A 15,348-nucleotide genomic window follows, 5' to 3' on the forward strand; every position below is an offset into this window, starting at 1 on the left:
GAAAGAGCGATACAACGGACTTTTAACACCATAAATCAACAAGTTGTTTAGTTATGTCTCCCCCCTCACTATAAAATGGGGACACCTCTTTTTCCCTTATTAGGGAGAGAGAGCCTGTGATATGTCGAATTACTGGGTGAACGAGTAGTCTTTGGGATACTGCAAGTCTGTGTCTTTACTGATGCTTTTCTGCAAGCTTGAGTGCTCGGTGGGAGGTGTCTTTGGGGTTCTAACAGTTAACCATTATTCATTCTTTGGAGCACTCCTCTGTTTTTGTTAAGAAAAAGAATTTCGGCATTTGGGATTGATTCGCAAGAGGACATTAATAGAAGACGGGTCAGCGCAGTGGCTCTTGTCTGAGTGGACAGAGTTAGAGGGATGAGGCTTTAACTCAAGGCTTCAACGAAGAGAGGCTTCAGTTAGAAAAGGCAAAATGAGAAGCTCTGAGTAAAGTTTGTTTTTTTCCCTTCCCTTCTTTATATCTGCTCTGCTAGGACAGCAGAGATGCCAGGCAGGATAGTGAAATGCTCCTTTTGCGTGATGTGGGGAGACAGGGAGACCTCCTGTGTCCCTGACTACTACAACTGCAATCCACGTTAAGGAGATGGAGCTGGAACTGGATGAACTCCAGATTATTTGGGAGATTGAAAGGCCTGATAGATGCAAGGTAGTTACACCCTAGTTGTGGGACACAGGAAACTAAGTGACAGACAGAAAGGGAGAGTACCCCTGTGGCCATCCCCCTCAACAACAAGTGTATCACTTTGGAGATCGAGCGGAGCAACATCACAGCAATCGTGTCTCTGGCAGTGAGTTTGCCTCAGAAGGGAAGGAGGGAGAAGAGACACGCTGTGATGATAGGCAATTCATTTAGGGGAACAGACAGGAGGTTCTGCGATTGAGAACAAGATTCCTGGGTGGCATGTTGCCTTCCAGTGGCCTGGAGCAGAACATCTTGGATCGAGTCCTCAGCATTCTTAAGCAGGAGGTGAACAGCTAGAGGTCGTGTCTATGTACAGTTGAAGTCAGCTTACATACACCTTAGCCAAATACATTTAAACTCAGTTTTTCACAATTCCTGACATTTAATCCGAGAAAACATTCCTTAGCTCAGTTAGGATCACTACTTTAAGAGAGTGTGAAATGTCAGAATCATAGTAGAGAGAATGATTTATTTCAGCTTTTATTTCTTTCATCACTTTCCCAGTGGGTCAGAAGATTACATACACTTTGGTAGCATTGCCTTTAAGTTGTTTAACTTGGGTCAAACGTATTGGGTAGCCTTCCACAAGCTTCTCACAGTAAATTGCTGGAATGCTGTTCCATTCCTCCCGACAGAACTGGTGTAACTGAGTCACGTTTGTAGGCCTCCCTGCTTGCACATGCTTTTTCAGGTCTGCAGCCCCCCCCCCCCCCCCCCCCACCAGCAAGGTACTGCATGAGGTCTACAGTGCAATCAGTTTCCTTCAAACCAAACACCCTGACGGTATCTTCATTATTACAGGTGATTTTAACCATGCAAACCTAAAGACCTGAATTCCACCAGGGTGTCGAATCTGCTACCTGATAACATTAACATTCTAAACTGCCTATAAAGCAGTCTCTCAACCCCACATTGAACGCTCAGATCACCAATCTGTAATGTTAATTCCAGTATACAAACAAGTGATCAAACCGGTCAAACCAGTTTCAAAACTGGTGAAAATGTGGCCTGAGGGTGCAATCTCTACACTGCAGGACTGCCTTGATAATACAAACTGGAGAATGTTCAGGGAGACTGTTACCTATGGCAACCATGTTAACCTCAGTGTTGATAGAAAGTTTGTGAACCGTGTAAAATTTTCTCTATTTCTGCATAAACATGACTTGAAATGTGCTCAGATCTTTATGCAAGTCCTAAAGCTAGATAAAGAGAACCCGATTAAATACATAACACAAAAACTTGTATTTATCGAGAATAAAAGTCCAATATTACATGTGTTCATTGGAAAAAGTATGTGAACCTCTGGGCTAATGTGGAAAAATGTGAGGTTATCCACTTTGGTTGCAAGAACAGGAAAACAGATTATTATCTGAACGGTGGCCGATTAGGAAAAGGGGAGGTGCAACGAGACCTGGGAGTCATTGTACACAAGCCATTGAAGGTGGGCATGTAGGTACAGCAGGCGGTGAAAAAGGCAAATGGTATGTTGGCATTCATAGCAAAAGGATTTGAGTACAGGAGCAGGGAGGTTATACTGCAGTTGCACAAGACCTTGGTGAGACTGCACCTAGAGTATTGTGTGCAGTTTTGGTCCCCTAATCTGAGGAAAGACATTCTTGCCATAGAGGGAGTACAAAGAAGGTTCACCAGATTGATTCCTGGGATGGCAAGACTTTCATATGAAGAAGGACTGGATCGACTAGGCTTATACTCACTGGAATTTAGAAGACTGAGGGGGGGATCTTACTGAAACGTATAAAATTCTAAAGGGATTGGACAGGCTAGGTGCAGGAAGATTGTTTCCGATGTTGGGGAAGTCCAGAACGAGAGGTCACAGTTTAAGGATAAAGGGGAAGCCTTTTAGGACCGAGATGAGGAAAAACTTCTTCACACAGAGAGTGGTGAATCTGTGGAATTCTCTGCCACAGGGAACAGTTGAGGCCGGTTCATTGGCTATATTTAAGAGGAAGTTAGATATGGCCCTTGTGGCTAAAGGGATCAGGGGTATGGAGAGAAAGCAGGTACAGGGTTCTGAGTTGGATGATCAGCCATGATCATACTGAATGGCGGTGCAGACTCGAAGGGCCGAATGGCCTACTCCTGCACCTATTTTCTATGTTTCTACAAAAGCTATTTAGAGTCAAGTGTTCCAATCAATGAGATGAGATCGGAGGTGTGGGTTGCAGAGGTGTCCTGCCCTATGATAAAGACACACAAATCCAGGTTTTAGAAAGCCAGCTCGTCTCAGGAAAGATCTGTTTATGTGCACCATGCCTCCATCAAAACAACTTTCAGAGGACCTTGGAAGAAGAATTGTAGAGATGCATGAAGCTGGAAAAGGCGACAAAAGCATTTCTGAAGACGCCAGTGTTCATCAGTCCACAGTAAGAGAGATTGTCTACAAATGGAGGAAATTCAGTACTGTAGCTACCCTCCCTAGGAGTGGAGATCCTGCAAAGATCACACCAAGAGCACAATGTGCAATGCTGAAGAATGTGAAAAAGAACCCAAGGGCAACAGGAAAAGACCTGGAGAAATATCTAAAACTTGCTAAAGTCTCCGTTTATGTGTCTACTACAAGAAAAACACTGAACAGGAATGGTGCTCATGGAAGGACACCACGGAGGAAACCACTGCTCTCCAAAAAAATTTGCTGCACTTCTCAAGTTTGCAAAAGACCACCTGGATGTTCTATAATAATTCTGGGATAACGTTCTATGGACAGATGAGGCAAAAGTTGAACTTTTTGGCAGAAATGCACATTGCCATGTTTGTATGGTGGAAGAAGCATCATGGTTTGGGGCTGCTTTGCTGCCTGAAGGCCTGGACTGATTGCAATCGTTCAGGGAACAACAAATTCAAAATGGTATCAAGACATGTTACAGGATAATGTCAGGCTAGCAGTCCATTACCTGAAGCTCAGGAAAAGTTGGATAATGCAACAAGGCAATGATCCAAAAGACAAGAGAAAATCAACAACAGAATAGTTTAAAAAGGAAATTTGTGTAGTGGAATGGCTGTCAAAATCCTGACCTTCGTCCTGTACAAAATAGAGGGCTATGGGTAAGCCTATTAATTTCTAAGGCAGGGATATGTTCGGCACAACTTTGTGGGCCGCAGGGCCTGTATTGTGCTGTTGGTTTTCTGTTGCTATGTTTCTAGAATTTGTGCAAGGACCTGAAGCAAGCAGTTCATGCGAGGAAGCCTGCCAGCTTTCCAGAGTTGAAGCAGTTTTGTAAGGAGGGATGCCCTGAAGCCCTACAAGCTGATATGTGGGACTGATCAACAGTCACTGGAAATGTCTGTGCAAGGGTTCACATCAGTTACTGAAAGCAAAGGTTCACATACTTGTTCCAATAAACACATGTAATAATGGATCATTTTCTCAATAAGTAAATGAATGAACAATTATAATGTTTTTGTGTTATTTAATTGGGTTCTCTTTATCTAGCTTTAGGACAACATGCAAAACTGATTACACTTTAGGTCATATTTATGAAGAAAGAGGGAAAATTCTACAGGGTTCCCAAACTTTCCAGCAACCTGTGTGTCAATTCTGTGACCAGCGATATAGAGAAGTGCACTGAGGATGTTGCCATCATGAACCACATCCGGGTGAGGGAAAATCAGAAGCCACGGCTTACTGCAGAGGTCCGTGCCTACGCCAGTATCCTACCAAAATGACCATCATCGGCTGGCATTAACATCAATGTTTATGAAATGCCTTGAGCGACTGCTCATGGAGCACATTAAAGCTTTTCTCCTGGCTACATTGGATCCTTTCCAGTTCGCTTATTGCTCAAAGCGATTGACTGACAATGCAATAGTCCTGCTTTCCACTGTCCCGTCCCACCTGGAAAATGGGGTCTCATATGCAAGACTGCCGGTTATAGAGTTCAGTTCAGAGTTGAGTTCAACACCATCAGACCCTACCCCAGAAACTGGTGGGGAAACCGTCCTCATTTGTTCTCAACACCTCCTTCTGCAATTGGATACTGGGCATCTTAACAGTAAGGCCCACAATCAGTCCACGTGGGCAGCAATGTCTCATATAACAATTACAGCAGGGAAACAGGCCATCTCGGCTCTTCTAGTCTGTGCCGAACTCTTACTCTCGCCTAGTCCCACCGACCTGCACTCAGCCCATAACCCTCCATTCCTTTCCAGTCCATATACCTATCCAATTTTACTTTAAACTCGTCCAACTTCGCTGAGCACTGGCGCTCCCCAAATCTGTGTGCTCAGCCCATGTCTGCTCACGTTGCTGACACGACTGTGTCAGTCGCATGATCCAGCTCAAACATTGTCATCCAGTTTGAGGATGACACAACAGCGGTCAGCCTTACTAAGAACAATGTGAGACAGAATACAGAGAGGACGTGGAGGGGCTGGAGGATTGGTGCGAGAACAACCTAACGCTGAACGCAGAGAAGACAAAGGAAAGCATTGTGGACCTCAGGAAGGTGCAGACGAACCGTCCCCCTCCACGAATACCTGGCTCCTCTGTAGAGAGAGTTCAGTGCACCAAGTTCCCGGGAGTTCACATCACAGATGACTTCACATCATCTCCCTGAACAAGACACAGCAGCATCTCCACTTCCTAAGAAAATGGAGGCAAGCAAGGCTACCCATCCTCCACGCCCACCACCGTATTGACTGTGTTCCACAGGAGCACCACTGAGAGCGTCCTGACAAGTTGTATCTCCATCTGGAATGGCAGCAGTTGAGCACTGCACCAGAAATCCCCACAAAGGACTGTGAGAATAGCTAGGACGATTATAGGAGTCTCCCTACCATTCATCAGGAGCACAGAGTACAGAGGGCTCTTAGTATTATTAAGGATCCCATGCATCCAGCATCCTCTTTGACTTTCTACTAGCAGGCAGGAGGCTACAATGCATATAAACAACAGTCAGAATGAGAAACAGTTTCTTCCCCCAAGCCATCAGGCTTCTGAACTCCCTGCTGCATCGTATTCGAAGTGTCACTGGTTAATCTGTTCCGTACCTTACAACATTTAATATTCATTTACTTTAGATTGTTCGTTATTTGTGATTCATCTACTTTAGATTGTTCGTTATTTGTGATTCATCTGTAGATTTTATCCTTTCCTTCATAAGTCATCGTGTGCTATGTGCGTTACTGCGCTTTACACCCTGGTTCGAAGAAATGTCTTGTTTCTATATACATTGTATGGTCATACAAGTTATAGTTAAATGACAATAAACTTGACTTGATTTGACTAGTCTCGGAAAGGAATTGTCTGGGATAGTAGCAAAGGCATTTATTTATAGAATTCAAAAGACAGTTGAATAGCTACACTACATTAAAGAAAATGATCTGCAAAGGAGCGAGATTCACTGTATTGACTGGCAAAGAGGTGCACATAAACACAAGAAAGTCTGCCGATGTTATCAGCTTAATACCTAAAGATACACACTCTCTTGAAAGTACAGGCAGGTAGGCAGAGTGGCTCTGCTGGTTAAAAAACTTAAATCTCATCTTTAGAAAGAGGTGACATACTAACAGAAGATGTAGAATCTTTGTGGGTAGTGTGAAGAAACTGCAAGGGTAAAAAGACCTTGATTGGAGTTTATGGGCCTCCAAACTATAGTAAAAAATGTGGTGCACAAATTACAGCGGGAAATTTAAAAAAAGCATGTCAAAAAGGCAACGTTACTTTTGTCATGAGAGATTTCAATATGCAGAGAGACTGGGAAAATCAAGTTGACTCTGGATGCCAAGCGAGGGAATTTGTGGAATGCCTCCAAGATGGGTTTTTGGAGCAGCTTGTGATTAAGCCCCTCGGGGATCAACAATTCTGGAATAGGTGTTGTGCAATCAACTGGATGTGATTTAGGGGGCTTAATGTAAAACCCTTAGGAAACAGACAATAATATGATAGATTTCACCCTGCAATTTAAGAGGGAGAAGCTCAAATCTAATATATATCAGTATTATAGTGAAGTTAAGGGAATTATAGAGGCATGAGAGAGGAGATGGCCAAAATTCTTTGGAAGGGAACACTAGCAGAGATGATGGCAGAGCAGCAAAGACTGGAGTTTCCGGGAGCAATTCAGAAGGCACATGATAGATACATCCCAAAGAACAGGGAGTGTTCTTAAAGCAGGATAATACAAATGTGGCTGAAAAGTGAATTCAAAGCCTACATTAAAGCAAAAGAAATGGCATCTAATAGAGCAAAAATTAGGGAGAAAGTTAGAGAATTAGGAGATAGATATTTAAGCAGAAAGCAACTAAAAAAACATTTGGGGGAGGTAGATGAAATAGGTAAGCTAGCCAAAAATACCAATATATTTTCAGATATAAAAAGAGAGGCAAGAGTACATACTGGACCACTGGAGAATGACACTGAAGAGATAGTCATGCGGGACAAGGAAAAGGTGGATGAACCGTGTGAGTATTTTGTATCACTGTGGAAGACACTCGCAGTATGCTGGACGTTAAAGAGTATCAAGGGGCAAAAGTGAATGCAGACACTATTAGAAGGGAAATGGTGTTTGAGAAACAGAAAGGTCTAAAGCCACTTGGACCTGCCAGACAATACCCCAGCGTTTGAAAAGAGGTAGGTGAAGATATTATGGAGGCATTAGTAATGAACTTTCAAGAAACAACAGATTCTGGCATGGATTTGGAGGACTGGAAAACTGCAAATGTCACTCCTCTCAAGAAGGGAGGGAGGCAGGGAAAGGAAATCATAAGCCTGTTAGCCTGACCTGAGTGGCTGGGATACGATTGTCGGGGATGTAGTTTCAGGGAACTTGGAGGCACATGACAAAATAGGCTAAAGTCAGCATAGCTTCCTTAAGGAGAAATCTAGCATGACAAATCTGTTGGAATTCTTTGAATAATAAGCAGGATAGTTGAAGAGAATTGGTGGATGTTTTGTACTTAGATCTTCAAAAGGCCTTTGACAAGGTGTCACACATAAAGCTGCTAAACAAGATAAATTCCAGGGTATCACAGGAAAGATTCCAGCATTGTCTGATTGGCAGGAGGCTATGTGTGGGAATAAACGGAGCCTTTTTATGGATTCTCTGCTGGTGACTAGTTGTGTTCCACAGGGGTCTGTGTTGGGACTGATTCTTCTACATTGTATGTCAAGGATTTGGATGATGAAATTGATCATTTTGTGACCATGTTTGCTGTTGATATTAAGGTAGATGCAGGGATAGATGGTGTTGAGGGAGCAGAGAAGCTGCAGGAGGACCTGGGAGAATGGGCAGAGGTGGCAGATTGAATTGGAAGTGTATGGGCACACATTTTGGTAGAAGGAATAAAAGGCATAGACTAAATGGGAAAAAAATTCAGAAATCCGAGGTGCAAATGGATTTGGGAGTCCTCCTGCAGGATTCCCTAAAGGTTCAAGTGCAGGTTGAATCAGTTGTGAGGAAGGCAAATGCAATGTTAGTATTCATTTCAAGAGGACTACAATATAAACACGAGATGTAATGCTGAGGCCTGTATAAGGCATTGGTGAGACCTCCAAGAAAGGATACGCTGACATTGGAGAGGGTTCAGAGTAGGTCCAGGAGAATGATTCCGGGAGTGAAAGAGTAGCAACTGAAAGCTCTGGGCCTGTACTCGCTGGATGAGAAGAATTGAAGGTGGTGGGGCAATCTCATTGCAAGCTAGTGAATATGGAAAGGCCTAGATATTGCAGGTGTGAGGAGGATGTTTCCATTGGTGGGGGAGCCTATGACTGGAGGCACAGCCTCAAGATACAGGGACATCCATTTAGAACAGAGAGAGAGGGGAATTTCTTTTCTCAGTGGGTGGTGAATCTGTGGAACTTGTTGCCATTGGAGGCTCTGCAGGCCAGGTCACTGGATGCATTTAAGGCGCAAGTTGATAAGTTCGATTAGTCAGAGCATGTCGGTTATGGGAGAAACAGGAGAATGGGGTCGAGAGGGAAACGGGTCGGTTATGGTGAAATGGCAGAGCAGACTCTGCATGCTGAAGGGCCTATTTCTGCTCCTATATCCTATGGAAATCAGGGGTAACACTCACAATACACTAGTGCTGGAGGAACTCAGCAGGTCAGGCTGCATTTAAGGAGAGGAATGTACAGGCGACATTTCAAGCTGAGACCCTTCATCAGTATCACTCCTCTCCACAGATGATGACTGATGTGCAGAGTTCCTGCAGCAATTAGTGTGTGTTCATGAGAACTTGTCCAAGCTGAACAGCATCCAATCTTAACATAAATGTTCAGTGACACAACGTACTCACCAGAGATTCGCAAATGTATTTTTCTCAGCTCCTGACCATCAACGTTGATAGTATAAATTCCCTGGTCACTTGTCCTTAAATTACTTAATAATAAATCTCCAGTGGACAGATTAAAATGTAAACGATCTTCAAAATATTTGTTTGGGTTCACCTCTGGGTGGTTTGGTCCAACATCCAAAATGGTGAACTCAGTTCCACTGTTGCTAGTGAACTCACACACAACTTCACGACCGTGGAGATCGGCACTGTTTCCAGACACCAACAAAACATTTTCACCAACGACGCCATTAACTTGCTTCACTTCAGCTGGGCATTAGGAAGAAAAAAAATCAATTACGTGGCATCCTTGAAAGGGGTGAAATGTGGGCAGGGGTCAAGGCAAGGTGATATACACTTTTAATCAGAAGCCAATTCTAAAAAAAACATTTGTGGGTGGGGTGGGAATGAAATATGTAGGTAAGCTGGCCAAAAATACCAATACGTTTTGAGATATATTGGCTGGAGTAGTGTTGGACCACTGGAGAATGACGCTGGAGAGATAGTAATGCGGGACAAGGAAAAGGTGGATGAACCGTGTGAGCATTTTGTATCACTGTGGAAGACACTCGCAGTATGCCGGACGTTCAAGAGTATCAAGGCGTAAAAGTGAATGCAGTCACTATTACAAGGGAAATGGTGTTTGAGAAACAGAAAGGTCTAAACCCACTTGGACCTTCCAGATAATACCCCAACGTTCGAAAAGAGGTAGGTGAAGAGATTATGGAGGCATTAGTAATGAACTTCCAGGAAACAACAGATTCTGGCATGGATTTGGAGGACTGGAAAACTGCAAATGTCACTCCATTCTTCAAGAAGGGAGGGAGGCAGAGAAAGGAAATCATAAGCCTGTTAGCCTGACCTGAGTGGCTGGGAAAGAGTTGGATACGATTGTTGGGGATGTAGTTTTGGCGAACTTGGAGGCACCTGACAAAATTGGCAAAGTCAGCATAGCTTCCTTAAGGAGAAATCTAGCATGACAAATATGTTGGAATTATTTGAATAATACGCAGGATAGATGAAGAGAATTGGTGGATGTTGTGTACAGTTGGCCCCCCTTATCTGCGGATTCTGCGTGCGCGGATTCAACCAACTGCGGATCGGGAAAACCTGGAAAAACCAGCACTTCTTGTTTGAACATGTACAGACAATTTTTTCTTGTCATTATTCCCTAAACAATACAGTATAACAACTATTTTCATAGCATTTACATTGCAGTAGGTATTATAAGTAATCTAGAAATGACTTAAAAGTACAGGCAGTCCCCTGGTTATGAATGAGTTCCATTACTGAGTCCGTCTTTAAGTCGGATTTGAGGTCGGAACAGGTACATCTGGAATTATTTAGTGTCAGTTAGTCAAACTGTTTTCTTAGTATATAGTACATATTTTACCTTTCTCTGCATATAAAACACTTAAGAAACATACGCATTTCAATAATTTAACCACTACATTGCTTATTAATAATTGTAGCTTTCATTGGGGCAGGGCCTTTCACGTGCTCCATTAAAATTGTTCTGATCGTTGACCAACTGTAGCCCAACGCTTTTCCAATGACCGATGGCGTTTCACCTCTTTCCGATCGCTACATTGCTTCCACCTTATTTTCAATCGCATTCGTGATTATTTTCCTGAACAGAAACACTGCAGATTCAGAGCTACACCAGGTCCTAATATCCACCGCACTGATCATGTTCAATAAAATCCGGGGTTCTGCTGGGTCCTAAAGACCACCACATTGATTCAGGTTAAATAAGGGACATGAGCATCCGCGTTTTTTGATATCCGCGGGGGATCACGAAATCTGACCGTACATGGATTTTCGGAAGGTTTTGATAAGGTGTCACACATTAAACTGCTAAACAAATGTCCAGGGCATCACAGGAAAGATTCTAGCATTGTCCAATTGGCAGGAGGCTATGTGTGGGAATTAAGTTAAAGTCTGTCCCGAGCCACATAGGCTCATCAGGCCGGTGCTTATTTCCGGTTTCCGTGGCGTGAAGTGACTGAGGGTACAAGACTCTCCTCCGGATAGGACGCCAGTCTATCGCGAGGTTAACCCCCAGCAATTTTGCTGGTACCCATTTTCCGCTGGGTGGACTGGAGCAATGTGTGGTTAAGTACCTTCACATCGCTAGTCCAACACTTTAACCACTTGGCCATGTGCCACTATGTGTGGGAATAAACGGAGCCTTTTTTTTTGATTGTCTGCTGGTGACTAGTTGTGTTCCACAGGGGTCTGTGTTAGGGCCGATTCTTCTACATTGTATGTCAAAGATTTGGATGATGAAATTGATCATTTTGTGACCATGTTTGCTGCTGATATGAAGGTAGATGGAGGGGTACATAGTGTTGAGGGAGCTGAGAGGCTGCAGGAGGACATGGAAGAATGGGCAAAGAGGTGGCAGATTGAATACTGTGTCTGGAAGTGTATGGGCACACACTTTGGTAGAAGAAATAAAGGCGTAGACTAAATGGGAAGAAAATTCAGAAATCTGAGGTGCAAATGGATTTGGGAGTCCTCCTGCAGGATTCCCTAAAGGTTCAAGTGCAGGTTGAATCAGTTGTGAGGAAGGCAAATGCAATGTTAGTATTCATTTCAAGAGGACTACAATATAAACACGAGATGTAATGCTGAGGCCTGTATAAGGCATTGGTGAGACCTCCAAGAAAGGATACGCTGACATTGGAGAGGGTTCAGAGTAGGTCCAGGAGAATGATTCCGGGAGTGAAAGAGTAGCAACTGAAAGCTCTGGGCCTGTACTCGCTGGATGAGAAGAATTGAAGGTGGTGGGGCAATCTCATTGCAAGCTAGTGAATATGGAAAGGCCTAGATATTGCAGGTGTGAGGAGGATGTTTCCATTGGTGGGGGAGCCTATGACTGGAGGCACAGCCTCAAGATACAGGGACATCCATTTAGAACAGAGAGAGAGGGGAATTTCTTTTCTCAGTGGGTGGTGAATCTGTGGAACTTGTTGCCATTGCAGGCTCTGCAGGCCAGGTCACTGGATGCATTTAAGGCGCAAGTTGATAAGTTCGATTAGTCAGAGCATGTCGGTTATGGGAGAAACAGGAGAATGGGGTCGAGAGGGAAACGGGTCGGTTATGGTGAAATGGCAGAGCAGACTCTGCATGCTGAAGGGCCTATTTCTGCTCCTATATCCTATGGAAATCAGGGGTAACACTCACAATACACTAGTGCTGGAGGAACTCAGCAGGTCAGGCTGCATTTAAGGAGAGGAATGTACAGGCGACATTTCAAGCTGAGACCCTTCATCAGTATCACTCCTCTCCACAGATGATGACTGATGTGCAGAGTTCCTGCAGCAATTAGTGTGTGTTCATGAGAACTTGTCCAAGCTGAACAGCATCCAATCTTAACATAAATGTTCAGTGACACAACGTACTCACCAGAGATTCGCAAATGTATTTTTCTCAGCTCCTGACCATCAACGTTGATAGTATAAATTCCCTGGTCACTTGTCCTTAAATTACTTAATAATAAATCTCCAGTGGACAGATTAAAATGTAAACGATCTTCAAAATATTTGTTTGGGTTCACCTCTGGGTGGTTTGGTCCAACATCCAAAATGGTGAACTCAGTTCCACTGTTGCTAGTGAACTCACACACAACTTCACGACCGTGGAGATCGGCACTGTTTCCAGACACCAACAAAACATTTTCACCAACGACGCCATTAACTTGCTTCACTTCTGCTGGGCATTAGGAAGAAAAAAAATCAATTACGTGGCATCCTTGAAAGGGGTGAAATGTGGGCAGGGGTCAAGGCAAGGTGATATACAGTATGATGTAGAGATAAGAACTCCTCCCAATAACGGGCATTTGCACTGGACACAGGTCTAGAATTAAAACGGATAATAGTGGAATCGTTCAACAGGTTAGGCAGCATCAGAGGACAGTGAAAGAGTTCAGTTGGAGGTCAATGACCTTGACACACAACTGCTGAAAATCAGCAAACTGAAAACCCTAACGTTCCCTCCTACCGCCTTCCTATCTCTCAACAGTCTGTCTCTCTCTCACATACTTTCAGATCGATTCCCCTACCTACTCACCCACCCCCACCACCAATGCGGTCTGACCCGCTGAGTCTTTGCAACCTCTTCACTTACTCCCAAAATTCTCCAACGGAAGCACTGAGGCCGAAACCAGCTCCTGCCGTAAGCAAACACGGGGAAATCTGCAACAAACAACACACACAAAATGCTGCTGGAATGCAGCAGGCCAGGCAGAACCTATAGGGAGTCCTGACGAAGGGTCTCGGCCCAACGTCGATAGTGCTTCTCCCTATAGATGCTGCCTGGCCTGCTGTGTTCCACCAGCATTTTGTGTGTGTTTGAATTTCCAGCATCTGCAGATTTCCTCGAGTTTACTTACGGCAGGAGCCGATTTCGGTCTCAGCGCTTCCGCGGCGAAACCGAGAATGACCGTGGAGCACGCTCATCATTTCGGGCGCATTATTTCTCACCTCCTGTGCCGATCACCCTCAGCAGCGAGCAAAACAAAGCCAAAGCGAACAGACACTTCATCTGCAGTCTTCTCAGCTTCTCGAGAACTCTCCGCTCGACGGCCAAATAGGCGGGGACTGGAATTGCGTAAAACTGGAATAACCGGGAAGTTAAAAAAAACAATAAATTCAGGTGATTTCTATTACCCTGATAACGTGAAGTTGATTGGGTGGTTCTGGTTGAGGACAGCCCCTGTACGAAGGCTCTAATGCTTGCAAAAGGTTGTAGATTTAGCCAGATCTATTATAAGGACATCTTCCAGAGGCGATCCGTCAAGACTGATCTCTAAAGACGCCCACCATCCAGCACACGCCCACTTCTCATTACCACCACCAGGGAGGAGGTACAGGAACCTGAAGACACACACCCACCGTTCAGGATATCGATCCACCCCGAGGCCATCAGATCTCTGAATGAACAAACCATGAACGCTACCACTCTATTTCTGCTCTATTTTAACACTAATCAGTTAATTGAATTTTTAAAATATTTTTATTATTGTAATTTATAGAGTTTGTGCATTGTACTGTAATGCAGCTGCAAATCAAAAAAAAACATGACATATGTCAGTGGTATTAAACCTGATTCTGATTTAAATAGAATTTTTGCAGTTTATTTTGTGTGTGTAAACACTGTCCACATATACATACACACACTACATATATGTATGTATATATACAGTGCCAAAAAGTCCATGTTTTATTTTTTTACAACATTGAATTACAGTTGATTTAATTTGGCTTTTTTGACACTAATTAATGGAAAAAGTTTCATGTCAAAGTGAAAACAGATCTCTACAAAGTGATCTAAGTTAATTACAAATATAAAACACAAGTACACTGTAAGTATTCACCCCCTTAAGTCAGTATGTAGTAGATGCACCTTTGGCAGCATCTGTGTGTATTGGTGTCTGTCAGCTCTGCACATCCGGACACTACAATTTTTCCACATTCTTCTTTAGAAAACTGCTCAGATTACATGGGGATCGTGAGCAAATAGCCCTTTTCAAATCCAGCCACAAATTCTCAATTGGATTGAGGTCTGGACTCTGACTTGACCACTCCAGGGCCTTAACTACTGTGTATTGTTTTTAAGCCATCCCTGTGTAGTTTTGGCTTTACGCTTGGGGTCATCGTCTTGCTGGAAAACAAATGTTCTCCCAAGTCACAGTTCTCTTGCAGACTACATCAGGTTTTCCTCCAGGATTTCCCTGTATTTTGCTGTATTCATTTTATCCTCTACCTTCACAAGCCTTCCAGGGCCTGCTGCAATGAAGTATCCCAACAGCATGACGCACCCACGGCCATGCTTCACGGGAGGGACAATGTGTTTTTGATGATGTGCGGTGTTTGGCGTATACCAAACATACTGTTTAGTGCGATGGCCAAAAAGCTGAATTTTAGTTTCATCAGACCATAGAGTCTTCTTCCACCTGACTTCCGAGTCTCCCAAATGCCATCTGGCAAACTCTCACCAAGATTTCATGAGAGTTTTTTTTATCAATACTGGCTTTGCCTTTCTCCCATAAAGCTGTGACTGGTGAAGCACTTGGGCAACAGTTCTATACGTGCAGTCTCTCCCACCTCAGCCACTGAAGCTTGTAACTCCTCCAGGTTTTTCATTGGTCTCTTGGTGGCCTGCCTCACTGGTCCCTTTCTTGCATGGTCACTCAGTTTTTGAGGACGGCCTGCTCTAGGCAGATCGAAGGCAGATCCAGAGACTGAAGACTACAGCACCAGCAGTGAGGACCAAGAAGGTATGGACAAAAGAAGCACAGGAGTGCCTATAGGACTGCTTTGAATCGGTGGACTGGGCTGTATTCAAGGATT

General features: G+C 43.9%; 1 protein-coding gene across 3 annotated transcripts in view; it reads right to left on the reverse strand.

The window, feature by feature from the left end:
- Positions 1–13,814, reverse strand: part of LOC132394532 (uncharacterized) — a 32,077-nt gene extending 18,263 nt beyond the window's left edge. The window contains exons 1-3 of one of the 3 annotated variants that reach the window (XM_059970814.1): positions 13,480–13,814; positions 12,404–12,706; positions 8,957–9,262 (exon numbers count right to left, since the gene is read on the reverse strand). In XM_059970814.1, the coding sequence (XP_059826797.1) occupies positions 8,957–9,262; positions 12,404–12,706; positions 13,480–13,540 (670 nt within the window). In that variant the 5' untranslated portion in view covers positions 13,541–13,814. Of the gene's footprint in view, positions 1–8,956; positions 9,263–12,403; positions 12,710–13,479 lie in introns of all 3 variants that reach the window. The other 2 variants (XM_059970813.1, XM_059970815.1) reach the window with 2 other exon arrangements.
- Between the last annotated feature and the right edge of the window lie 1,534 nt (positions 13,815–15,348).

Source organism: Hypanus sabinus, chromosome 5 (assembly GCF_030144855.1).
Source record: "Hypanus sabinus isolate sHypSab1 chromosome 5, sHypSab1.hap1, whole genome shotgun sequence".
NCBI lineage: Eukaryota > Metazoa > Chordata > Chondrichthyes > Myliobatiformes > Dasyatidae > Hypanus > Hypanus sabinus.